The sequence below is a fragment of the Hemitrygon akajei genome, chromosome 8 (genome assembly GCF_048418815.1).
Source record: "Hemitrygon akajei chromosome 8, sHemAka1.3, whole genome shotgun sequence".
NCBI classification, from domain to species: domain Eukaryota; kingdom Metazoa; phylum Chordata; class Chondrichthyes; order Myliobatiformes; family Dasyatidae; genus Hemitrygon; species Hemitrygon akajei.
The window spans coordinates 66861334-66888665 of NC_133131.1; the positions used below are offsets into that span (position 1 = coordinate 66861334).

General features: G+C 39.9%; 1 protein-coding gene across 1 annotated transcript in view; it reads right to left on the reverse strand.

Annotated features, from left to right (window-relative positions):
• sycp1 (synaptonemal complex protein 1) overlaps positions 1-27332 on the reverse strand; it is a 275829-nt gene that overhangs the window by 25247 nt on the left and 223250 nt on the right. The window contains exons 29-31 of the mRNA XM_073055277.1: positions 24577-24645; positions 7981-8184; positions 4980-5126 (exon numbers count right to left, since the gene is read on the reverse strand). Of these exons, the coding sequence (XP_072911378.1) occupies positions 4980-5126; positions 7981-8184; positions 24577-24645 (420 nt within the window). The remainder of the gene's footprint in view (positions 1-4979; positions 5127-7980; positions 8185-24576; positions 24646-27332) is intronic.

A 27332-nucleotide genomic window follows, 5' to 3' on the forward strand; every position in this document is an offset into this window, starting at 1 on the left:
TCAGATGTGGAGAGGGTTACTATTTCGGAGGATCTGTCCTGGGCCTAGCACATATGGCAATTAGAAAGAAAGCATGGCAGCACTTCTACTTCCTTAGGAGTCTGAGAATATTCGGCATGGCATCTGAAACTTCGACAAACTTCCATAGATGTTTAGTGGAGAGTATGCTGATTGGCTGCATCACAGCCTGGTATGGAAACAACAATGCCGTTGAATGGAAAATCCTATAAAAAGCAGTATACAGCCCTGTCCATCATGGGTATAGCTGTCCCAACCTTTGAGCAAATCTAATGAAATGCTGCTGCAGGAAAGCAGTGTCCATCATCAGGGACCCCAGTAACCAGGACATGTCTGTTCTCACTACTACCATTATTGTTCTTCTTTTTGCTTTTGTACAGTTTGTTGTCTTCTGCACTCCAGTTGAACACCCTAGTTGGGTGGTCTTACATTGATTCAGTTATATTTATTATTCTATAAATTTGTTGTGTATGCCCACAAGAAAATGAATCTCAGGATTGTATATGGTGACACGCAGTATATGTACTTCGATAATAAAATTTACTTTCAGTTTTGGGGTTAGAAGGAGATCATTTTACTCAGAAAGTAGTTGGAATCTGCAAAGTGCTGCCTAAGAAGGGGTTGGAGGCAGATTCTCTCTGAATATTTAAAAAGCACCTAGAGGAACACTTGAATCACCAAAATATTAGTTACAGACTTAATACAAGTCAATAGAGCTGCAGGGCATGTTCCTGAGCTGCATGACTCAATGACTCAATTCTCTTCAAAGCTCTTACAGGGGTTTCATCTCTTTAGAAATGCATCTTGACCTATCTTGTCAAATTATTATTTAGCCAGTTTACAAACAAAGCATCTAAAAGAGATTCCAAACATAACCTGATGAAGAATGACAACTTCTGAAAAAACATTCAATAAATCTGATTGGTGACATGAAAGTCCTGTGCTATACTTTGAAGATATAGATTCCACCAGTTATTATTCATGCTTTATCACGGGCAGCAACTAAATGCATACAAATGACACCACTTAATTGAAGTGAGTGGAATGGGTTTAAGTGTGTCTATTTTAATGCAAGAAGTATCAGGAACAAGGGTGAAAAATATAGAGCATGGGTTAGTACATGAAACTATGATGTTGTGGCCATTAAGGAGACTTCACTGTCACAAGGACAGGAATGGCTGCAGGGTGTTTCATAAGGGATAGGGAGGGAGGTTAAAAAAAATGTGGGCAAGTGGCATTGCTAATCAGGGATAGTAACACAGCTGCAGAAAGGCATGGCTTCCAAGAAGTTAGCATGGATGGAAGTCAGAAACAGGAAGGGAGCTATCACTGTATTGGGATTGTTCTGTAGATCCTTCAACAGTGAGGAATAGATTAGGAGGCTGATTTTGGAAAGGCACAAATATAACAGGGTTATCGTCATAGGTGACTTCAATATTGATTGGTACCTTCTTAGTGCAAATGTTTTAGGGGAGTGGAATTTGTTAGGTGTGGCCATAATGATTCCTGACACAATATAGAGACAGGATGACTAGAGCAGAGGCTGTTGGGCAATGAACCAGTTCAGGGATCTGTGAGCACTTCGGTGGCAGTGACCACAACTTCCTGACCTTTACCATAGCTTTGGAGAAGGATAGAGGCAGACCGTTTGGGAAAATAATTAGGGGAGGAAGAATCATGATGTTATTAGGCAGGAACTTGGGAACATAAATTGGGAATGGATATACTCAGAAAAGTGCACAACAGAAATGTGGGAGCACTTGCATGGGGTTCTGGATATGTTTGTCCTATTGAGACAGGGGAATCTGGTAGGACAGAGTAAACATGAGATGCTACTCTACAAGAGATGTGGAACATTTAGTCAAGAGGAAGAAAGAAAGTTACTTAAGCTTTAGTTAGGAAGGAAGGATTAGACTGAACTCTAGAGAGTCACAAGGTAACAGGGAAGGAGCTTGAAAGGGGCATGAGAAGGATTAACAAAAACCCAAAGGCACTTTACATGCATGTGAAGAATAGGAGGATGACTAGGGCGAGGATAGGACTGACCAGAGATAGAAGAGGAACATGTGTCTGGAGGCAGAGGATGTAGGGGAAATCCTTACTGAATACTTTGCTTCAGTAGCTACCACTGAAAGGAACTTTGATATTTGTGAGGACAGCATAAAGCAGGCTGAAATGCTAGGTACAGGAGTGGAACCTGCTAAGGTCATCTACTGAAGTCCATCCACTTCAATGTTCGACGTGCTGTACATTGAGAGATGCTCTCTGCACACAATTGTTGTAATGCATAGTTTTTTGGGTTACTGTTGCTTTTCTGTCACTTTGAACCAGTCTGACCATTCTCTGACCTTACTTATTAACAAGGCATTTTCGCCAACAGAACTGCTATTCACTGTATGTTTTTTGTTTATCACATCATTCTCTGCAAACTTTAGAGACCGTTGTGTGTAAAAATCCCAGAAGATCAGCAATTTCTGAGATACTCAAACCACCCTGTCTGTCACCAACAGTCAAAGTCACTCTGATAACATTTCTTGATGTGTGGTCTGATCAACTGAACTTCATGCTTTTATGCATTGAGTTACTGCCACATGATTGACTAACTTAATATTTACATGAGTGGTCACCGAGTATACAAGCCCCCAGAGCCAGTCAGTATGAACCCTAGATTATTACAGGAAGAGATTGCTGTACTTTTGGCGATGATATTGCATCCTCACTGAGTAGTACCAGACTGGAAGGTGGAGAATGTTATTCCTTTGTTCACAAAAAGGGAGAAGGGATAATCCTAGGAATTATAGACCAGTGAGCCTTGCTTATTGGTCAGAAACCTTTTGGAGAAGATTCTTAGAGGCAGGATTTATGGGTTTTTGGAGAAACATGGTCTGATTAGGCAGAGCTAGCTTGGCTTTGTGAGGGGCAGTTCATGCTTCACAAGCTTGAATGAATTCTTTGTGGATGTGACAAAGCACACTGATGGAGGTAAGGAGTTTGATAAGGTTCTCCATAGTAATCTCATTCAGGAAGTCAGGAGGCTTGGGATCCAGGCAAACCTGGCTGTGTAGATACAGAGATGACTTGCCCATAGACAGCAGAGGGTGGTTATAAATGGATCATATTCTGACTGGAGGTCAGTGACAGGTGGTGTGCCACAAAAATCTGTTCTGAGATCCCTGCTCTTTGCAATTTTTAAAAATGGCTTGGATGAGTAAATGGATTAGTAAGTTTGAAGATGACATGAAGGTAGGTGGAATAGCAGGTAGGGTGGAGATTACAACTGGACAGTGACAGGACTGTCACTGGGCTGACAAAGTGGCAGATGGAGTTCAACCTGGAAAAGTAGGAAGCAATTTACCTTGGAAGGTCAAATTTAAAGATAGAATACAAAGTTAAGGGCAGAATTTGTAGCAGTGTGGAAGAACCAAGGGATCTTGGGAGTCCATAGATCCCTTAAAGTTGCTGCACAAGTTGATAGTGCTGTTAAGAAGTTGTCTGGTGTGGTGGCTTTCATTAGTCAGGTGATTGAGTACAAGAGCTGCAAGGTAATGTTGTAGCTCTATAAACCCCTGGTAAGATCACACCTGGAATTTTGTGTTCAGTTCTGGTCCTCATAGGAAAAATGAAGAAGTTTTAGAGAGTGAGCAGAGGAGATTTACCAGGATGTTGTCTGGATTAAAGAGCATGCTTTATGAAGAAAGGTTGAACAGTTTTTCTCTTTTAAGAGAAGGAAGATGAGAGGTGACTTGATAGAAATGTACAAGATGATCAAGTGTATAGCCAAAGCCTTTTTAATCCTAGGGAGGAATTGAAGGGGCATAGTTTTAAGGTGATTAGAGAAAAGTATAGGGGCAATGTCAGAGGTAACTTCTTTACAGAGGGTAGTGAGTGTATGGAATACCCTGCCAGGAGTGGTGGTAGAGGCAGATACATTAGGGGCATTTAAGACATTCTTATACAGACAAATGATAGAAAAATGGAGGGCTATGTAGGAAGGTTTGGGTTAGATTGATTTTAGAGAGGTTCAAAGGTCGGTAGAGCATCGTGTACTGCCCTGTATTGCTTGTGTCCTAAATTTCATGTCTGTTGGTTATAACTTGTTAGTAGGCCAGAAATTTAAAGCAGCTATGTCAATTATCATTCTTAATTATTTATTTAGTGATACTGCACAGAACAGGCCCTTTCGGCCCAATGTGCCTTGTGCCACCCAGTAACCATCTAGTTAACCCTAATCTAATCACAGGACAATTTACAATGATTAATTAACCCACTAGCTGGTATGTCTTTGGGCTGTGGGAGGAAACTGGAGCACCCGAAGGAATCTGGAGTACGTCATTAAAAACAAGGGATAGGAGGTAGAATTTTCATCATACTTGTGTTTACCTTCCCTCACTCATCGAGTTGTTTAGCTTTTGTATTAACCATCCTCTATCATATTTCATCAAAGTTTTCAGTCCAATAAACTTATTAGATAAAAGTATCAGAATTAACAGTATCATATAATTTCAGTTTTTACTTTGGAAATCTCTCAAGATTTACCATTCACTTTCTGTAGCAGACAAATTGCATTATTTTTATTTAGCAGCTGTAAGTGCTAGGGGCAGCATAACATAGTTAATGGTTGTCTGTCATGTCCGATATTGACAGAAAACCTTTGCAGAAGAGTTTTTAAAGTGGAAAATCTGTTGCACTGGGGCAGTTCCACTCTTCAACTCAGATGTCCAGGTCTAGTGGTACAAACAAGCTTATAACACAAACTGTATCTTTGAACTTCACAAAGACATTGGTAGGTCGCATGTAATCATACACCTACTATTTAGAGGATATTTAGTATTTGTTCTTTTAATATGTCCTAATAAACATAGTAGGATTAGGATTGAATGTCATGACCATTTTACACGTTAGAAAAAATGCTGTGCATAAACTGATCAATGTCATTATTTGTATAATAAAAAAACTTTTACCAATAGGTCACTCTGTTCCGAGCTATCTGAATGTGTATCCAAATCTAAAAGCACTTTTTTCTTTTTCTGCAGAGTTTCATAAGATGGCTTCATTTTGTCCTTCATAATCTGGCTTTGAATGAAGGGAGGAGTTTTTATTGTGTATGTCTGAAAAGAACAAAGTATAGCAAGTTATATTTTGTCATAATGTATTCAACATGATTATAGTGCATGATTATTTAAAGCATAAGAATGCTTAAGGATAGTTCACAACAAATGGTTTTTGAAAATTTTTTGTACAACTACAGTAATTGTATATTAGAGAAAACCAATTTATCCTGCCAGATTATTTTATAAATATACGGTTTCCCTGCTTTTCCAAATACTCTTGAATCCTGTCCCTCAGAAATTTTTCCAACCACTTCCTTACTGCTGTTGTTTGGCTCACAGTCTGTAATTTCCAGGCTTTTCCTTGCTTGCCTTTTTTGAAAAGGGAACTCTATTTACCAACCTCCATTCATTCGGTACTTCACTTCTGGCCAGCAAAGACGTAAATATTACAGTCAGTGCCCTAGCAATGTCTTCACTTGCTTCCTACAGTATCTTGGGATAAATCTCATCCAGCTCTAGGGACAGCTTTGTGCCTGCTAAGGCATTGAATAGCTCCCTCTTATTTGTGGAGACTTGCACTAGAAATTCCACCTTCCCCTTCACTCAGTTTTCCTTCTACAAATTCCGTTTCCTTTGTAAATACTTATGAAAAGTGTTAATTTAATACCTTCTGGCTCCACACAGAGATTGTTCCTGTTATCCCAAATGGGCTCCACTCTTACCATCGTTCCTTTTTATCCTTAATATGCTTACAAAATGTTTTTGAATTTATCCTAATACTGTCAGTGATATTTCACGATCCCTCCTTACCTTCCTTTCTTTGTTAAGTGTCTCCCTGTACTTTAATTATACCCTAGATGGCCTCCTCCATCTTTGGTTTCTATGCCCACAATATTCTTCCTTTATTTCTGTTAATTTAACCTTTAATATTCCTTGACACCCGAGGTTGTCTGAGTACTTGTTACACTTGATTTTCACCCTTACAGGAACATGACAGCCTTGAACTCTTGATTCTTCCACTTTGAATGCATCCCAGTCTATCTTTACCAGATGACTTTTTTAATGAAGTTAGCCTTTTTTCATGTTGAGACTTTTATTCCTAGTCTATCTTTTTCCATAACCACTTTGAATATACCATTATGATCATTATCTTCAAAATTCTCCCAATTGACATTCCCTCCTCTCGACTGGCTATATGCCTCAGAACAAGGCCCTTCCCTTATTGGTCTATCTACATAGCTATGTCAAAAATCTTTCTTGGAGATACATTAGGATTTCCATCCCCTCTGAGCCTTTTATGTTAAACCAATCCCAGTTAATATTTTGGAAATGTAAATAACCTAGCACTATCATTTCAGGGCGTTATGGTAGTGTAGCGGTTAGGAAAATGTTGGTATAGAATCAGAGACAAGAGTTCAATTCCCACTGCTGTCTGTAAGCAATTTGCCCATTCTCCCTGTGATCATGTGTTCCTCCAGGTACCTCAGTTTTCTCCCACATTTCAATTTCAGTAGCTTAATTGGTCACATGGGTATAATTGGGTAATGCGGAGTCATTGGGCTGGAAGAGCCTGTTACCTAGTGCTGTATCTCTAAATACTATGTATCTTATTTTTATCACCTCTATTTGCCTTTATATGTGTTCCTCTATTTCCACTGATTGTTAGGAGGTTTGTAGCACACTTACAGCAGAGTGATGACACCCTTCTTGTTCCTAATTTTTATGCATTTGGTGTCATTTAATGAGCATGCTAGGATATCATCTCTCAATACTGAATTAATGTATTCCACAACTATCAGTACAATGCCACTTGTTCTTGTACATTCTGCCCAGTCTTGCCTGAAAATTCTGTTTCCAGTCCTGCCTGTCTTTCAGCCACATCTCAGTGATGGCAACAAGACTGTAGTTTAAACTTTGAGTTCATCCATGCTACTAGTTTGACTCCTTGCATTAAAATAGATCCAGTTTCATTTTGTATTGCTCTCATGTGCATTTACCTCGTGCAATGCCTGTTGGATTTACCCAAGTTCTTTTCCTCTAAGGGACTGTATTGCCTGATCTGAACATCCACTCTAAATTCTTTTCTCCTACTTGGATTAAACTATCCCAATTAGTACTAGCAAACCTTGCAAGAATATTGGCTTCATTTCAATTTAGATGCAACCCTTCCCTCAGGTCTCACTTCCCAAGAAATGGTTCCATTGTTCCAGGAACATAAAGTCTACCCCCTTTCCTTAAGCCATGAATTTATCAGACCTATATCCACTAGCTTATGGCACCTGTGAGATCCTGTTCTTTAAACACCAAGCTCTTTCAACTTACATTGCACCTACCAATATGTACCACAATTGGTTGCACACCATTCCCCTTCAGAATGTTTTGCAGCCACCCAAGACTTTAACATCAGGGAGACAACATACCATCCTGGAGTTTTGATTACACCCACAGAAATACCAATCTGTTTCTCCAAAGAGTCCATTATCACTATGACTCTTACAGTCATATTCTTTCCCCCTCAATGTTGCAAAGTATTCCACTACCACAAACAGGCCTACAGCTGTGATTTTTCTCTGGGGTGCCACCTCCCCACACAGAATCCACAGTATCCTGTTAGAGTGGGGATTGACCACAGAGGACTCCTGTTCTGCCTGCCTGTTTGCAATTGCTTTGAATTTAAATCCCCCTACTGCTGTGCTGGGATACAAGTTCACATTTTCAAATTAATCTAACAAATTTCTGAATATTAATCCATTATAACCATATCTTAGAAATCTTAGTGTTTCAATAATTACCCTGGATGAATTTAAATAGTAAAATACATTCTTGAGCTCTAATTAGCTTCAATATTTCAAAATGTTTGTTAACGTATGTCAATCATAAATAATAATTGGCTACTTATAACAAAGCTCACGTGATGATTTGGGAAAACTCTAGAGTTTTCTGCAGGCGTCCAAGTATGTGTACGTTGAGTAATTGAAGAACTTCTTGACTGTTTAGACAATTCTGTTGATTTTGAGGCAGCAGATAAGTTGAATTTTCTGACAGGAGTTTTAGATACTTCACTGCTTGATATATTGTCATTATGGTTCATCAAAATGAAATTTGATTCAGTTTTCTAAAAATAAAAATTTTCAAAAGGTTGACCCATTATTTTTGAATAATGTAAACCATGGATTGGACTAAGATCAAGGAATCACAAAATGATGGAGCATTGAAGATTATTTGCTTATTATAGCCAAGCCAGTTCTTTGAAAGTCAAATGTTGCATTTCCTCATAGCCTACTTAAGTTTTCCTTTTAAAATATTTATCTTCCACTTACTTTTGAAATCTATCATTGAATTTGCTTTCATCAAACAGTGTATTTGAGACAATATCTTGTATGCTTTCACACCTTCAAGTTATCACTGGTTACAAATTGTTTTGAGATACTTTTTGATTACCAACCCTGCCACCTTTAGAACTGGCTTGTTCACATTTACTTTACCAAATACTTGGAAGTTCTTAGCTTTTTTTGCTATGTTGAAAATTCTATTGACCCCCAAAAGAGAAACAGAAAATATAATTGATAGTTACAGGTGGGATTTGAGCATTATCATTATCACAAAATTATTTGTGTAATTTCAGTAGGTACATTTAATTACTGATACAATCAGAGTTCCTCTCACCTTTTGTTTCGCTATTGAAAATCAATGTCCAACCTCTACTTTATTCCAATCTTCAGTATGTTTAGATAGATAGAGATAGATAGATAGATAGATAGATACTTTATTCATCCCCATGGGGAAATTCAACTTTTTTTCCAATGTCCCATACACTTGTTGTAGCAAAACTAATTACATACAATACTTAACTCAGTAAAAAAAATATGATATGCATCTAAATCACTATCTCAAAAAGCATTAATAATAGCTTTTAAAAAGTTCTTGAGTCCTGGCGGTAGAATTGTAAAGCCTAATGGCATTGGGGAGTATTGACCTCTTCATCCTGTCTGAGGAGCATTGCATCGATAGTAACCTGTCGCTGAAACTGCTTCTCTGTCTCTGGATGGTGCTATGTAGAGGATGTTCAGAGTTATCCATAATTGACCGTAGCCTACACAGCGCCCTTCGCTCAGCTACCGATGTTAAACTCTCCAGTACTTTGCCCACGACAGAGCCCGCCTTCCTTACCAGCTTATTAAGACGTGAGGCGTCCCTCTTCTTAATGCTTCCTCCCTAACACGCCACCACAAAGAAGAGGGCGCTCTCCACAACTGACCTATAGAACATCTTCAGCATCTCACTACAGACATTGAATGACGCCAACCTTCTTAGGAAGTACAGTCATTCACCGCTTCATTGCAATGGCTTCTATGGCAAGGTTAGCACTTATTGATCATTTAAAGTTTAGATTCTAAACTTTAAACAACTGCTGCAATACTTGAAGAAATTTCAGAACTTTTAAAAAAGTAGTAAGTAACAAAGTAAGAACATGAATAGATTTCATGTAAGTTTGTATCTATTTTGGAGGGGAACTTGCTGCAGATATTGTTCCTGTGCATCTTTTGCTTTGACCTTGGTGGTAGAGATTGCAAGTTTGGGAGATGCTGTCACAGTTGACACAACAACTCAGATTATAGTGACAGCAACTCTCAAATCTATGTTTCATAGTAGTAAAGAGAATAAATGTTCATGGTAGAGGATGGGGTATTTTGTCATGGATGGTGTTGTGCTCCTTCAATGATGATGGAACTATACTCATCCAGACATCCACCATGCTTTTAATATGTGCCTTATAAATAGTGTGATGGCAGGAGATGAGTTGTTCTCTGCAAAATACTCTGCTGCTCACTTGCTCTTATAGCCGCAGTATGTTTGTGATGGTCCAGTTGAATACTTCTGGACAATAAAATGATAAGACATAGGAGCACAATTATGCCATTTGGCCCATCAAGTCAGCTCCATAATTCCATCATGGCTGATTTATTATCCCTCTCAACCACATTCACCTGCCTTCTCCCTGTAACCTTTGATGCCCTTACTAATCGAGAACCTATCAACCCAAACATATCCAGTGACTTGACCTCCACAGTTGCCAATGAATTCCACAGATTCATCAGCTTCTGGCTAAAATAAATCTCTTTCTAAAATCTATTTTCTAAAGGGACATTTCTCTATTCTGAGGCTGTGTCCTCTGGTCCTAGATTTCCCCATTATAGGAAACATCCTCTCCATATCCACTCTATCATGATCTTTCCATATTTGATACGTTTCATTGAGATCACCACTCATTCATCTAAATTCCAGTGAGTACAGCCCCAGAGCCACCAAATGCTCCTCAAGCATTAACCCATTCATTTTCGGAATCATTCGCGTGAACCTCCTCTGGATGCTCTCCACTGTTATCACATCCTTTCTTAGATAAGGGGCCCAAAACTGTTCACAATACTCCATGTGCAGTCTGACCAATACTTTATAAAGCTTCAGCATTAATCCTTGCTTTTTTTTTTGTTCTAGTCCTCTTGAAATGAATACTAACACTGCATTTTCCTTCCTTACCACTGACTCAATTTGCAAGAATTAACCTTTAATGAATCCTGCATGAGGACTCGCAAATCTCTTTCCACCTCCAATTTCTGAATTTTCTCCCCATTTAGGAAAATACTCTACACATTTATTCCTTCTACCAAAGTGCATGAGCATATATTTCGCTACACTATATACCATCTGGCACTTCTTTACCTATTCTCCTAATATCAGAATCAGATTTAATATTACTGACATACACTGTATGTTGTGAAATTTGTTGTTTTGCAGCAGCAGTACAGTACAATACATAAAAATACTATGAATTACAATAAGAAATTGTAATTAATTTTACAGTTAGTATTTGGTTGGTTCTTTGTCCATTCAGAAATCTGAATGGTGGAGAGGAAGAAGCCGTTCCCAACATGTTAAATGTGTGTCTTCAGGCTCCTGTACCTTGTCTCTGATGGTAGTAATAAGATGAAAGCATGTCCTGAATGATGTAAGTCCTTAATGATGGATGCCACCTTTTTGTGGCATTGCTCTTTGAAGACATACTCTATGCTGGGTAAGCTTGTGTCCATGATTAACCTGGCTGAGTTTGCAGCTCCCAGCAGCTTTTTCTGATCCTGTGCTGTAGCTCCTCCCTACCAGATGGTGATGCAACCAGCTAGAAAGCTCTCCATAGTACATCTGTAGACATTTGCTAGAGTCTTTGGTGACATACCAAATCTTAATGAAATATAGCCACTGGCATGCCTTCTTCATAGCTGCATCAATATATTGGGCCCAGGATAGATCTTGACACCCAGAAACTTTAAAACTGCTCACCCTCTCCACTTCTGACCCCCCAATGAGGACTGATATGTGTTCCCTCAGCTCCCCCTTCTTGAAATATACAAACGTTTGTACAACCAATTCCTTCAATCAATGGGGTTGATTTCATTGGGGGAGGGAGTTTGGGCACATGATGGTAGTAATGATAATGAATATAAAAATAGGTAATTAAGCCCCCTCTTTGCCTGACATCTTTATGGCTTGAATGTTATTTGGATCATGTTGTCCAGATATTGATGTGTGTCCTGCTTCATATGCAAATGAAATTGGACAATGTGTAATCCTCAGCATATAACTCAATTTCTAGTCTTATGATGAAAGGAAGGTTATGATGAAGCAACAAAACATTTTTGAGTTTAGGGAATTACATTGGAGAAGCACTGCCATAATTTCCAGGGCTAAGATGATTCCCAGGAACAATCATCTTCCTTTGTAGGAGTAAAATCATTGGAGTGTTTTCTCCTCATAGCTGACTAATTTGAATTTTACCAAGTCTTCCTTTTGCCACAATTTGGTCAAATACAATCTTGTTTTCAAAAGCAGTCACTTGCACCTCATCAGTGGAATTCAGTTCTTTTACTGCATGTTTGGATCCGGAGTGCATTGAGGTTTTGAACTGAGTGGCCCTGGTGAAACTTAAAGTAGGCATCAGTGAGTTGGTTAATGCAGTAAATGCCATTTGATAATATCACTCGATGTCATTTTGCTGAGAGCAGACTGATTAGATGACAATTCTCTGATGGCGGACCAAATATTGCAAAAGGGAAATTTGAGAATTCACCCAATTAGGTGGGTTTGCAAGCAAAGTCTAGGTAAGATCAAGAAAAAAATCTGCCACAGATAACTCAATACCATCCCAAATACAGGAACCCATCCGGGTATTCCCATTTTCATTCCCAGTACAAGCATCAGCCTTAGTTGGCAGTGAGATCTTAACTCCAGTCCCTGCCACCTGTGGCTTCACTTGTGCTGCTCTAGTGGAAGGCAATTGCTATGTTGTGCAACTTCAAAGCATTAATCTATGTTCAAAGGAAGATGCGGGAGCCTGGGGTTCCAGTCTAACTTCGTGTTTGCTTTAAGCAAAGTGTGCACGTATTCAATGGTAGTGTGATGATGTACCTAATTCATGTATTTATACATATAATGTATAAATACATGTTTACACTCTGCCCTGACCCACCTGGACAGCCCCAACTCTTACGTCAGAATGCTGTTCATTGACTTTAGTTCGGCATTCAATACTGTGACTCGCTCCAAGCTGATTGCCAAACTTCACTAGCCTGGTATCGGCTCATCCATCTGCAATTGGACCTTGGAATTTCTGACTAACAGACCCCAATCTGTTAAGTTAGACAACCGCTCCTCCTCCACTCTCACCCTGAACACCGGCGTGCCTCAAGGCTGTGTGCTGAGCACTCTTCTGTACTCCCTTTACACCTATGACTGCGTTCCTGTACATGTTTCTAACTCCATAATAAAGTTTGCAGACGACACCACGGTGATTGGCCTGATCAGACGGGATGACAAGATGGCCTACAGGGACAAGGTCCAGCACCTGCCTGCTTGGTGTGCTGACAACAACCTGGCCCTTAACACCCAGAAGACCAAGAAGATCATTCTGGACTTCAGGCATGCTAGGAACCACACTCACATCCCCATCTACATCAATGGAGCTGTAGTGGAGCGTATAGCAAGCTTCATATTCCTTGGTGTTCACACTTCTGAGGATCTCACCTGGTCCCTGATCTCCTCCATCCTGATCAAAAAGACGCAACAGCACCTTTATTTCCTGCGGAGCATCAAGAAAGCTCACCTCTATCCCAGGATATTGATAGACTTTTACCGCTGTACCATTGAGAGCATACTCACCAACTGCATCTCAGTGTGTTATGACAATTGTCCCGTATCGGACCGCAAAGCACTCCAGCATTTGGTGAAAACTGCCCAGCGGATTATCGACACCCAATTGCCCACCCTTGAGAACATTTACCATAAACACTGCCTGGGCAAGGTGAAAAGCATTGTCAAGGATGCATCTCACCCTAACCATGGGCTTATTACTCTCCTCTCATCGAGTAGGAGCTACAGGAGCCTCCGTTCTCGCACCAGTAGGCACAAGAAGAGCTTCTTCCCTGGGGCTGTGACCCTGCTGAACCTCACATCACAGTGCTAAGCAGTATTGCACCCATATTGTACAGTCTCAGTACTTTTATATTTGTGTGCTGTAGCACTTTGTATTCGCAGTTATTTTGTAAATAACATTATTCTTTGCATTTCTCATTAGATATTAACTGCATTTCATTTGGCTTTGTATCTGTACTCAGCACAATGACAATAAAGTTGAATCTAATGTAATATAATCCATAATTAATTATTTAAATGAGACTGCTTAATCAGCCTATATATAAAATGATTAAAATATTATTGAAATATTAAATACAAACACTTCTCCCTGATTAGCTATAAACTCGGCAGTACGTACTGCAGTACTGTACATATAAAACTACAGTACAGTACATATAAAACTCCCCTTGGAAATTTTCATGTTTTATTGTTTACAACATTGAATCACTGTGGACTTAATTTAGCTTTTTTTGGCACTGATCAACACAAAAAGACTCTTTTGTGTCAAAGTGAAAATAGATCTCTACAACGTGATTTAAATTAATTACAAACATAAAACACAAAATGATTGATTGCTTAAGTTCCTCCCCCTTCAATTCAGTATTTAGTAGATGCATATTTGGCAGCAATTACAGCCTTGAGTCTATGTGGATAGGTCTCTATCAGCTTTGCACATCTAGACACTACAATTTTAAACCCATTCTTCTTTATAAAACTGCTTAAGCTCTGTCAGATTGCATGGGATTAGTGAGTGAACAGCCCTTTTCAAGTCCAGCCACAAATTCTCAATTGGATTGAGGTCTGGACTCTGACTTGGCCACTCCAAAACATTAACTTTATTGTTTTTAAGCTATTCCTGTGTAGCTTTGCCTGTATGCTTGGGGTCATTGTCTTGCTGGAAAACAAATCTTCTCCCAAATCGCATTTCTTTTGCAGACTGCATCAGGTTTTTCTCCAGGATTTCCCTGCATTTATTTTACCCTCTACCTTCACAAGCCTTCCAGGGCGTGCTGCAGTGAAGCATCCCCATAGCATGACCCAGCTTTCACCATGCTTCATGGTAGGAATGGGATGTTTTTGATGATATGCGGTGTTTGGCTTACGCCAAACATAGCATTTAGTCTAATGGCCAAAAAACTTAATTTTGGTTTCATCAGTCCATTAAACCTTCTTCCAGATGACTTCAGAGTCTCCCACATGTCTTTTGGCAAATGATTTCAAATGAGTTCTTTTCAATAGTGGCTTTCTCTTTGCCACTCTTCCCATAAAGCTGCGACTGGTGAAGCACCCGGGCAACAGTTGTTGTATGAGCAATCTCTTTCATCTCAGCCACTGAAGCTTGTAACTCCTCCAGAGTTCTCATAGTGGTGTCTTGGTGGCCTCCCTCGCTAGTCCCCTTCTTGCACAGTCACTCAGTTTTTGAGAATGGCTTGCTCTAGGCAGATTTATAATTGTGCCATATTTTTTCCATTTCTTGATGATTGACTTAACTGTACTCCAAGTGATATTCAGTGACTTGGAAATTTTCTTGTATCCATCTCCTGGTTTGTGGTTTTCAATAACCTTTTTGTAGATTGCTTGGAGTGTTCTTTTGCCTTCATGGTCTTTCCCAGGGTACTGCAGTTGGACCTACCAGATACAGGTGTTTTCACTACAATCAATCTCCAATCAAGTTGTAGTTGTTTTAGCCATCATGTCCCCCCCCCCCCCCAATGCTCGTCCTGTTTTTAACACATACAAGCTCAAAGTGGCTTGTTGGTTGTTGCATTTCACTGTTATGGATGTCATTCCCACAGCAGTTTCTTTTTTCTAGTATAAGCTGTTAGTTGGATATCTGCAGGCTTCAGTTTAGTATCTTTGAAATATCTCTCAAACTCATTTTGTGGAATGACTGAAACAGCTGAACCAGTGTCAAGTTCTCTTTTAATTAATTTGCTGTTCACTTCTGGTGTCTATTGTTAATTTTCACATTGTAAATCTCAGGCTACATTGTTCCATATCATTCTCTTCATTATCAGATTTTTCATCAACATGTACAATTTAGTGCTCTTTTTGAAACTGCAACTAGACTTTTTAGCTTCTTTTCTTCCCTGTGCAGTTGATTTATCTTTGGCTGCCTGACATGCTCTTTGTATGTCCTACTTTGTTGCATTTTCTGCAAGTTTCACCTTTAATTCTGCATTTGTTTAGTGTGAGCCCCTACCACAATGGTTACACAATTTGTTTGGCCAGGCTGATTTCTGTTTAGATGCTGCAATTTGGGGGAAACTGTTTTTGAGTCTGGAGGTCCTGACTTGATGCTACTTAGCCTCCTCCCTGATGGGAGTGGAACAAAAAGTCCATAAGCATGGTGGGTGGGATCTTTCACAATACTGCCATTCTTTTCTCCGTCATCTTTCTGGTATATCCTGTATCTCTGCCACAGTGCAGCTTCTTTACCAAAGTTCAACATTCAGAGTAAATTTATTATCACATATACCATCTTGAGATTTGTTTTCTCATGGGCATACAGAGTAAATTCAAGAAGCAATAGAATCAATGACAGTCTGCACCCAACAGGATGCACAAATAACCTCAAGTGCAAAAGACAAGAAACTGTGCAAATACAAAAGGAAAATAACAATAAAGAAATTAACAATAAATAACAAGAACATGAGATAAAGAGTCTTAAAAGTGCATCCATAGGTTGTGGAAATTGTTCAGTGATGGGGCAATAGAAGTTGAGTGAAGTTATCCGGTCTGGATCAAGAGCCTCATGGCTGCGTGGTAATAACTGTTCCTGATAGTGGTGTGGGTCCTTGATAATGGATGCTGCTCTCCTGCAACAGCACATTGTGTAAATGTGCTCTTTGGCGGGGAAGGCTTTATCCACGATGGACTAGAATTTATCCACTACCTTTTAAAGTTGCTGACCCTCTCCATCTCTGATTCCCCCTCTGGTTTCCTCCTCCTGGTCAATAATTAACTCCTTGGTCTTGCTGGCATTGAGTCAGAGGTTATTGTTGTGGCATCAATTCAATTCAAATTTAATTGTCGTTCACCTATAGATAAATACTCATGAATACAGCCAAATGAAACAGCTTTACTATGGTCAAGGTGCAAAACACAGTAACACAGCCCGACACAGCTCAAAGCACACACAAGATAGTAAGCACAAATGGTATCAAATGGTATCAAAATCATGTAATAAAAGAGTCCAAAACTTGTGCCATCAAACCTGGGGGAGGGGGTCTGTACCGTCACCTGCCTGGTTGCCACGCTCCACTGCCCCCCGTTAGAGTCCACCAGTCCCAACCACCACCACCCCTACAGTCTTCACAATACAGAATATATAATAATATAATATAATATGACACAGAATATACATGTATAAACTCCATTTCCAGAAAATTTGGGATATTTTCCAAAATCAATAAAAACAAAAATCTGTGATATGTTAATTCCACGTGAACCTTTATTTAACTGACAAAAGTACAAAGAAAAGATTTTAAATAGTTTTACTAACCAACTTAGTTGTATTTTGTAAATATACACAAATTTAGAATTTGATGGCTGCAACACACTCAACAAAAGTTGGGACAGAGGCATGTTTACCATTGTGTTACATCACCTTTCCTTTTAATAACACTTTTTAATCGTTTTGGAACTGAGGATACTAATTGTAGTAGATTTGCAATTGGAAATCTTGTCCATTCTTGCCTGATATAAGACTTCAGCTGCTCAACAGTCCGTGGTCTCCGTTATCTGATTCTCCTCTTCATGATGCGCCATACATTTTCAATAGGAGATAGATCTGGACTGGCAGCAGGCCAGTCAAGCACACGCACTCTGTGTCTACAAAGCCACGCTGTTGTAGCCCGTGCAGAATATGATCTGGCATTGTCCTGCTGAAATAAGCATGGACGTCCTGGGAAGAGACGTCGCCTTGATGACAACATATGTCTCTCTAAAATCCTAATATATGCCTCAGAGTCAATGGTACCTTCACATACATGCAACTCACCCATGCCGTGGGCACTGATGCACCCCCATACCATCACAGATGCTGGCTTTTGCACCTTTCACTGATAACAATTAGGATGGTCATTTTCATCTTTGGCACGGAGTACTCGACCGCCGTTTTTTCCGAAAACTAGCTGAAATGTGGACTCATCTGACCACAGCACACGGTTCCACAATCTTTCCATCCATCTGAGATGAGCTCGGGCCCAGAGAACTCGCTGGCGTTTCTGCACAGAGTTGATGTATGGCTTCCTCCTTGCATAATACAGTTTCAAGTTGCATTTCTGAATGCAGCGATGGACTGTGTTAAGTGACAATGGTTTTCCAAAGTACTCCCGAGCCCAGGTGGCTATAATTGTCACAGTAGCATGACGGTTTCTTAGGCAGTGCCGCCTGAGGGCTCGAAGATCACGCGCATTCAACAGTGGTTTCCAACCTTGCCCTTTACGCACTATGTCTCTGAATTCTCTGAATCTTTTCACAATATTATGTACTGCAGATGTTGAAAGACCTAAATTCTCTACAATCTTGCATTGAGAAATGTTCCTTCTGAACTGACTAACAATTCTCTCATGAATTTTGGCACAAAGGGGTGAGCCATGTCTCATCCTTGCTTGCAAAGACTGCACCTTTGATGGACGCTACTTTTATACCCAGTCATGATACTTCACTTGCTACCAATTAGCCTGCTTAATGTGGAGTCTTCCAAACCGGTGTTACTTGAATATTCTGTGCACTTTTCAATCTTATTTTAATTCTGTCCCAACTTTTGTTGAGTGTGTTGCAGCCATCAAATTCTAAATTTGTGTATATTTACAAAATACAATTAAGTTGGTCAGTAAAACTATTGATAATCTTTTCTTTGTACTTTTGTCAGTTAAATAAAGGTTCAAGTGAATTAACATATCAGAGATTTTTGTTTTTATTCCATTTTGGAAAATATCCCAACTTTTCTGGAAATGGGGTTTGTATATAGTTCAGACCCCCAGCCCATCGAAATCTTCAGTCGACTACAATGAAGCCCATCTCCCCGACTCCCATGGGGGGGAGGGGTTGGGGCAGGGGGAGTAGGCAGCACTGACTCCAGCCTGAACGCCACACCTGGTAGCGTGCATCAGCCCTGACACACTCCACCGGCAACACCACAGTTTGAGGCCCAGAGCAACATATACAAGATCAACATCCAGATTTTCAGTCTTCCTCCTATATGCTGATTATTCACTACCTTTGATTTGGCTGACGACAGTGGTGTCATCAGCAAACTTAAATATGGCACTGGAGTAGTGTTTAGGCTTGAAGTCATACATATAAAGTGAGTGGACCAAGGGGTTAACCACACAGCTTTGCGGTGCACCTATCCTAATGGAGACTGTGAAGGAGATATTTTTGCCAATCTGAATTGATGGGGTCTGCAAATGAGGAATTTGAAGATCCAATGGTACAAGGAAGAACTGAGGCTACGGTCTTGTAGCTTATTGATTAGTTTTGAGGGGATGATAGTATTGATAGCCAAGTTGTAGTCGATGAAGATGTATGCACCTTTGCTGTCCTGATATTCCAATTAAATGACATCTGCTGTGGACCTGTTGTGATGGTAGGCAAATTGGAGCAGATCCAAGTTGTTTCTCAGGCAGGAGTTTCATCATAGCACTTTCACTCAAAGCACTTCATCATAATGGATGAAGTGCAACTGGATGATAGTCATTGAGGCATGTTCTCCTTAGACACCAGTAGACATCAACTGATGCCTGCTCAAAGCAGGTGAATACCTCAGACGCCGAAGCATTTCCTGAAATGAGGTCTCAGGATGGAGTGGTAGGCATAGCTAATCCTAATATAGCAGTATTCGAGTGTATTGGGACCCCTGGTGCTGCAGCTTATATGTTGACAATAAATGGGCAGAGTTTCTTCAAACAAGCCTGATTCAAAGGTCAAAGTTTCAAAGGTACATTTAATGACAGAGATGCTTTTTCTTTGCAACTATCCATGAAAAACAGGAGTGCCCCCAAAGAATGAGTGACAGTTAAATGTTAGAACTCCAAAGCACCCCCCGCAACTCCCCTCCCTCCCGCGCATAAGCGGCAGCAAGCAACGATCCCTCCTTCCCCCACCAGCAAAAAATAAGCATCGGCACCTGCCACTGAGCACTCAAGCAACAGCTAAGACACAGACTTGCAATACTCCAAAGTCTACTTGTTCACCCAGTATTCGACATACCACAGGCTCTCTCTCTCCCTAATAAGGGAAAAAGAAGTGTCTCCACTTCACAGCGAGAGGACAGACAGAACAGACAACTTGCTGGTTTACAATGTTAAAAGTCCGTTGTGCCACTTATTCCGAGCTCCGTACCCAAAGATCTCAGGTCTCTGAGCACACAGCCTTAGACTTTCCTTCTCCCATGACACACCGATCTCCTGCCCAGGCACCGACCTTCAGCCTGCCCGTCTCCAGAGCCATGAGATCTTGACCCTCTTTAGGAGATTTTCACCCTCCTAAAGAGTGTGGTTAAACTCTTAAACCGCACCCTCGGCGTGCTGAGTAACGGCCAGTCGTGAAACCCTGAGAGCAGGTCCCATTCCTGCATAGAGCTGTAGTCAGTGTGTAACTCCAGGTCAGGGTCTTCAAAAGAACCGTGAAAGGGAAAATTGGAAATATTAAAGATGGAAATAGAGCTGTTTCTGAACATGCAAGTAAAGAAGGCACTGTCAGGTGCCATTGATTCTCTGAAGCTTCTCCCTGACAATGATTTGAAAGGCACAGAATGCTTCCTGCTTGTTATTGATAGCATTCAATATCTCGAGTGCATGCTTAATGTCGGCCTTTGGTGGTATGTAAACTATGATCGGGATCACAGAGGAGAACTCTCTTGGTAAGTAGAGCAGTCAACATTTAATCATTAGATGTTTCAGGTCAGGGAATAAGAATGCAACAGACAACTGCGTCCGAAAACCACAAAGAGTTTATCATGAAACATAAACCGCAACTTTCTGTCTTTTCTGAATCAGCAGTTCGGTCCATCCTGTATATGGAGAAGTCATCGGGTCTTACCAACATACCTGGCGTGAGCAGAGTAAGTTATGTCTCTGTGAAATGCAGAATGCAGCAATCTTGCCATTAGGTCCTTAATCTTGGTCTCCAGCGATTGCACATTTGCTAACAAGATGCTGTGTAGAGGAAGTTTGATTCCCTTGTGTTTCAGTCTAGCTTGGAGTCCTCCCCTACTCCCTTTCTTACAGCCATTGGCAAGTTTGTTGATAACACAACAGTTGTGGGGCTCATCACCAACAATGGTAGGACAGACTACAGAAAAGAGAGGAATTGCTCAAGGTCTGGTAAATAATCTCTTCAACAATGTTAACAAGACAAAGGAGATGGTAATCAACTTCAGAAGAACTTGCACCACTCACACTCCTCTTTACATCAGTGGCACAGTAGTGAAAAAGTGCAAGATATGCATGTTTGAAAATTAAGTCAACTGAGTCCTTCAGAAGATCTCGAAATTGCTATTTCGTTAGGACAGTTCAAAAAGTATGTTACTTAAAGGGAAATTAAAAGTTGCAGATTGCAAAGAAGTAGTTCAGAAGAAGGACATTTAGAAGTTCTGTAAACTGCCTTCAACACATCATTATAATTTATCAGAGACATCTTGCCTCTAGTGCAGTGATGCAGCATTTTAAGATGTTCTGTGCTGCACATCTGTTGTGAGTATAGATGTGCATAGTCCAGCTCCCTTCAGCCTCCTCAGAGAGTAAAGGTGTTGTTGAGCTTTCCTGTTTATGTAGGATGTGTTCTGAAACCATAAGAGATTGTGAGAGATGTGAACTCCCAGAAGTTTGAAACCGCTCACAGTTTCTGTTGCTGTGCTGCTGATGTAAAGAAGGGTATGAGTGGTGTGAGTTCTTCTGAAGTCAATAATCATTTCCTTTGATTTATTGACATTGAGGAAGAGGTTAGTTGCCTGGCAGCAGTGCTTCAGCTCTTTCACTCCTGTCAGTAAGCTATCATTATTGGGGATGAGCCCCACATCTGTTGTGTCATTGATGAACTTGACAATGTGATTACTCAGATGTTTGCCATGAAATCATGTGTGAGCACAGTGTACAGCAATGGCCTCAGCATACAGCCCTGGGGCACATGAACTGGGGATGATGTTGAGAGAGGAAGGATGTGCATCCTGATTTTCTGAGACATGTTGGTTAGCAAGTCCAACATCCAGTTGCACAGTGGTGTATATTTAGACTCAGAAGTAGGAGTTCGTTCACCAGAGTCTGTGAGACAATAGTATTGAATGACGGCATCTTTCATAAACCTAGTGATTCCCACGGCTAGTCCCTAGTAAGGCAATTTTACTTACTTCTGCCCACTGACCCTCTCGAAGTTCCGGCACAATGCTAGTGCCTTCCACAGTGAAGACTGATGCAAAATACCTATTCAATTTGTCGACTATTTTCTTGACCATTTCCCAGCAGTCTGATATCTACTCTCAGCTCTCTTTTACTCTTTTGGTATCATCTTTAATGTTATTGGCTAGCTTAGCTTACTTTTGCATACCATCTTTTCCTTCCTTACGAGTTTTTTAACAGCCTTTTTTAAAAACATCTCCTTAGGCACGTTATTTTCCTGCTTCTGGCCCTCAAGAGTATGCTGCACAGGTAGCAATCCTGAGATCATAACCCTCGAGGTTGTGCCCTTAAACTTACCACCAAACTCCATGAACGCCTCTTGCAGGACCTCATCAGCTTTTCTGACTAAGTCATTGGTACTGACATGGATCATGACCTCTGGATGCTCACCCTTCCACTTAAGAATGCTATTAACTTCAAAGGTTCAAAGGTAAAATTTAATGTCAGAGAGATGTATACAATAAACATCCTGAAATGCTTTTTCTTCGCAACCATCCATGAAAACAGAGGAGTGCACCAAAGAATGAACGACAGTTAAATGTTAGTACCCCAAAGCCCCCTTAGCCTCCCCCCCAGTCATAAGCGGCAGTGAGCAACAATCTCCCTCCCCCTACTGGCACAAAAAAGCATCAGCACTACCTCTGAGCAGTCAAGCATGAGCGAAGCAATAGCAAAGACACAGAAGTTACCCCAAAGACTTCACTTTTCACCCAGTATTCAACATACCATAGGTTCTCTCTCTCCCTAATAAGGGAGAAAGGGATGTCTCCAGTTTCCCAGTGAGCAGGGAGACATAACAAACAATTCGCTGGTTTACGATGTTAATCTAATCCTGATCTAAGGTTTCCATGACCTTGGTACTTGGGAGGCAATATTTCATCCAGTAATCACAAACTTGTGCACTGAACCTTCTGTCTGTTACCCTAATCACTCAATGTCCTATCACTACTGCTCACCTCTTCTTCCCCCTTCCTTTCTGAGTCACAGAGCCAGACTTAGTGTCAGAGAGCAGACTGCTGTGGCTTTTCTGCTAAGTCATTTCCACCAACAGTATCCAAAGCTGTATACTTGTTATTGAGAGGAATGGCCACAGGAGTACCTTGCTGCCTTACCAGGCTACCTATTCCCTTTTCCTCTTCTGATGATCACCTAATACCTACCTACCTGTATTGCCTGTCAATCACATCCTCAGTCTCCTAAATGATCTGGAGATCACCCAACTCTAACTCCAATTCCCTAATGCAGTCTGTAAAAAACTACAGCTGGATGCATGCCCTGCAGTTGTTATCAGGGACTCTGGAGGTCTCCCTGTCTTCCCACTAATGAAAAGAAGAGCATTGCACTATCCTACCTGGCATTCATCCTGTTCTAATTGCCAAATAAGAAAGAAAGAAAGGTGTACAGCTGATCTCAAAACCACTAAATGTTCTGACTGGCCTACTCACTTTTTCAAAACCTGTGCTCAAAATCCACAAGCTAACAGTTCCGCTGATCTCTAACCTTTCAAATATCCCGACAGGTCCCACTCTCTTTTTCAAAAACCGGCGCTCAAAACCCAAAAGCCAATGGCTCTACTGATCTCAGACATACTGAAAGTCAGAATCAACTTATTTATATTAAATACAGTACCTTTGTTTATTTTTTGCTTTTAATATTAAAACAATCTTAAGAATATTTTAATTTTTTTAACAATTGGATAATTGTGAAAATCAGAGATGCTCACAAAGTCAATAGTTGTAATTTTTGACAGCCCAAGGGATCAAACAGCTCTCCAACTTGAGCATGCAGCTTGTGCTGAGGCAATCTCTAGGCTGCACTGGGTCACATCATAGAAGTGGGAACTAGGCTCCCATTGCATTAAGAGACACCACTGCCCATGGCCTAATTCTGCTCCTGTGTCTTATTCAAGGCATCAAAGGTTACAGGGAGAAGGCAGGAGAATGGGATTGAGAGGGATAATAAAAATCAGCCATGAAGGAATGGTGGAGCAGACTCGATGGGCCAAATGGCCTAATTCTATTCCTATGTCCTATGGTCTTATTTGGCAGGTGGTCAGTGATTTTGGGGCAATTGAAGATCTGCCCTACCATTTGTTAAAATTACCATGGAATACTGATATAACTTTTCTTTATATTTAAAAGACTGAGTGCTGAATTAACAACAATTATGAAGTATTTTGAAGATAGCAGGAAATTTATGTTTGTGACCAGTCCAAGTTTTTCAAAACCTGCTGTGCTCCCAGCAGTCACTGTTTAATGAATTTACCTTCATTCATGTCAGCTTCTAGTTATGTGCTTCTCAGTTGATTATACATCAAATTTTCATCTAAATTACTCTTCATTTTACAATATGAAAACATTAACATCCCTTTTATTGAACAAACACCTAGTTTTTAAAAAAAATCAATTGTGAATATCTACCTCTTAAAAGGATCATTGATCTATGTGAGAATCAGAAACAAAATATTTAGCTTTCTTATCTATGAATGATAAGGCACAATTTTTATTTATTTGTAATATTTTCTTTGATTTTATCTGAGGGAAGCTGGAATTCCATTTTATATCAGAATGCAATCTTTAAATAACAGCTTCTACAATATATAAAACAAGTCTTGTCAATAGTTTCAAATCAGGTACCTTCTTTAATTCATCTTTTAAAGATTTGACTGTGCCCTTCAATGTTGTAACTTGATTTGCAAAAGTTTCCTAGAAAGTGTAAAATAGTTCCATCAGACAAAATGTCATATGTATTCTGTAGTGAATATATGTATTTTACACATTGAATTAAAAAGTTATTTTAACAGACAGGATTTGACAAAATTACACTTGGAACAACTAACAGAGATGGGAGTAGACTCTCACATGGTGGATTGGATAGTGGACTACTTGACAGATAGACCTCAGTATGTGCGGTTGGGAGACTGTAGGTCTGACACGGTGGTCAGCAGCACAGGAGCGCCGCAGGGGACTGTGCTCTCTCTGGTCCTGTTCACCCTGTACACATCAGACTTCCAATATAACTCGGAGTACTGCCATGTGCAGAAGTTCGCTGACGACACGGCCATAGTGGGGTGTGTCAGGAATGGACAGGAGGAGGAGTATAGGAAACTGATACAGGACTTTGTGATATGGTGCAACTCAAACTACCTGCGTCTCAATATCACCAAGACCAAGGAGATGGTGGTGGACTTTAGGAGATCTAGGCCTCATATGGAGCCAGTGATCATTAATGGAGAATGTGTGGAGCAGGTTAAGACCTACAAGTATCTGGGAGTACAGTTAGACGAGAAGCTAGACTGGACTGCCAACACAGATGCCTTGTGCAGGAAGGCACAGAGTCGACTGTACTTCCTTAGAAGGTTGGCGTCATTCAATGTCTGTAGTGAGATGCTGAAGATGTTCTATAGGTCAGTTGTGGAGAGCGCCCTCTTCTTTGTGGTGGCGTGTTGGGGTGGCAGCATTAAGAAGAGGGACGCCTCACGTCTTAATAAGCTGGTAAGGAAGGCGGGCTCTGTCGTGGGCAAAGTACTGGAGAGTATAACATCGGTAGCTGAGCGAAGGGCGCTGAGTAGGCTACGGTCAATTATGGAAAACCCTGAACATCCTCTACATAGCACCATCCAGAGACAGAGAAGCAGTTTCAGCGACAGGTTGCTATCGATGCAATGCTCCTCAGACAGGATGAAGAGGTCAATACTCCCCAATGCCATTAGGCTTTACAATTCAACCGCCAGGAGTAAGATATGTTAAAGTGCTGGGGTTGATTGTATTTAATGTATTTAAGTAAACTACTTAAGAACTTTTTAAAAGCTATTATTAATGCTTTTTGAGAGAGTGATTTAGAGGCATATCATATTTTTACTGAGTTAAGTATTGTATGTAATTAGTTTTGCTACAACAAGTGTATGGGACATTGGAAAAAAAATGTTGAATTTCCCCATGGGGATGAATAAAGTATCTATCTATCTATCTATCTATCTATCTATCTATCTATCTATCTATCTATCTATCTATATGCAGTTATGATTATATTGTGGTAACACAAAGAGGAAAGCAATGCAAATTCTTTAAAAATTAATAATTAGTAATTAATAAATGCATATGTCAGAATCATTTATGAACCATTTTTGATCCAACAAATCAAGTTATAGCTTAAACATTAATATCTCAAACTCAAACTCCAGTCATTGAAGAGTAGAATAAGTCACAATCCTAGAACATGAAAAGGCAGGGTACCAAAAGTTGGTGTCTATTTCATCTGCAAAGCTGTGGAACATACAATGTGATGGGAAAAGAAAGACAAAGGCAATTTTATTATCCATAAGTTGAATATAGTAACTACAAAAACTATCAACAAAAAATTAAAAGATAGAAGAAAAAGAATGAGAAAATGTAGGCAACTGACATAAAATGGAACCGAAATAAATTTTTAAAAAATACCAAAATAGTAAAAAAATAGTCAATGGAAGGATATGATGATTGGGAATAAAAGAAAATTGACAGATATGCTTTACAAGGTCAGGACTCCCAAGAGGTATTAATTGAGAGGAAGATTGGGACAAGAGAACAAAGATGGAGGCAGCACTGATATTGCACTGGACTCCCTATCTAATAAGTTAGTAGATATAATTAAAAGTTTGACAATCATCCAAGTACAAAGTCCCTTGGTCTGGAACACATCCTTATTTGAGTGAAATAAAGGTGAAAACTGCTTTGTTTCTTTACAAATTTCCAATCTGCCTTATATTTGAAGACAGACTGAGAGAGATAAAGGAGAGCAAATATATTAACACTCATTTAGGGATAAGATATACCAAAACTTATTTAGGGATAAGTCTGGCAAATGAAAACCATTCAAGTACGATGATAATAGTTGAGAAGTTTCAGAGTCAATAATATGTGACAAAACTGAATAACACTAGAAAATTATGGATTAATGGATGCAAGATTGTATGTATTTGTTAAAAATGAATCCTTTTGACTAACTCAGGGTACAGATAGTGCAGATTACCTCTAGAGAGCATTTAGTGAAATACTGCACCAGATGTCACCAAATTTGAAGTGATTGAGTTTTGATGAAAAATAGCACAGTAAAATTCAATAGTCAGTGGGAATAAACTGCCGCTTCTCAGACTAAACATGCACAGGAATGCTTGCTAGTTGTTGGTGCGGGAACATATTTGTCATTTCAACTTGATATCATGGCATTAATTAAAAGTATGCTAATTAAACAAACTCAGTAATGCAGTAAATAATAGGGAGCAACAGTTTTCCTAAACATGTAAGCAGACTATAAAATTGACAAATGAAAATTATTGGAGGGCATGTGAATTGTTAAATTTTAATGAAGAAAATATGAGTTCATTACATTTTATAAGGAATGTGGAAACAGA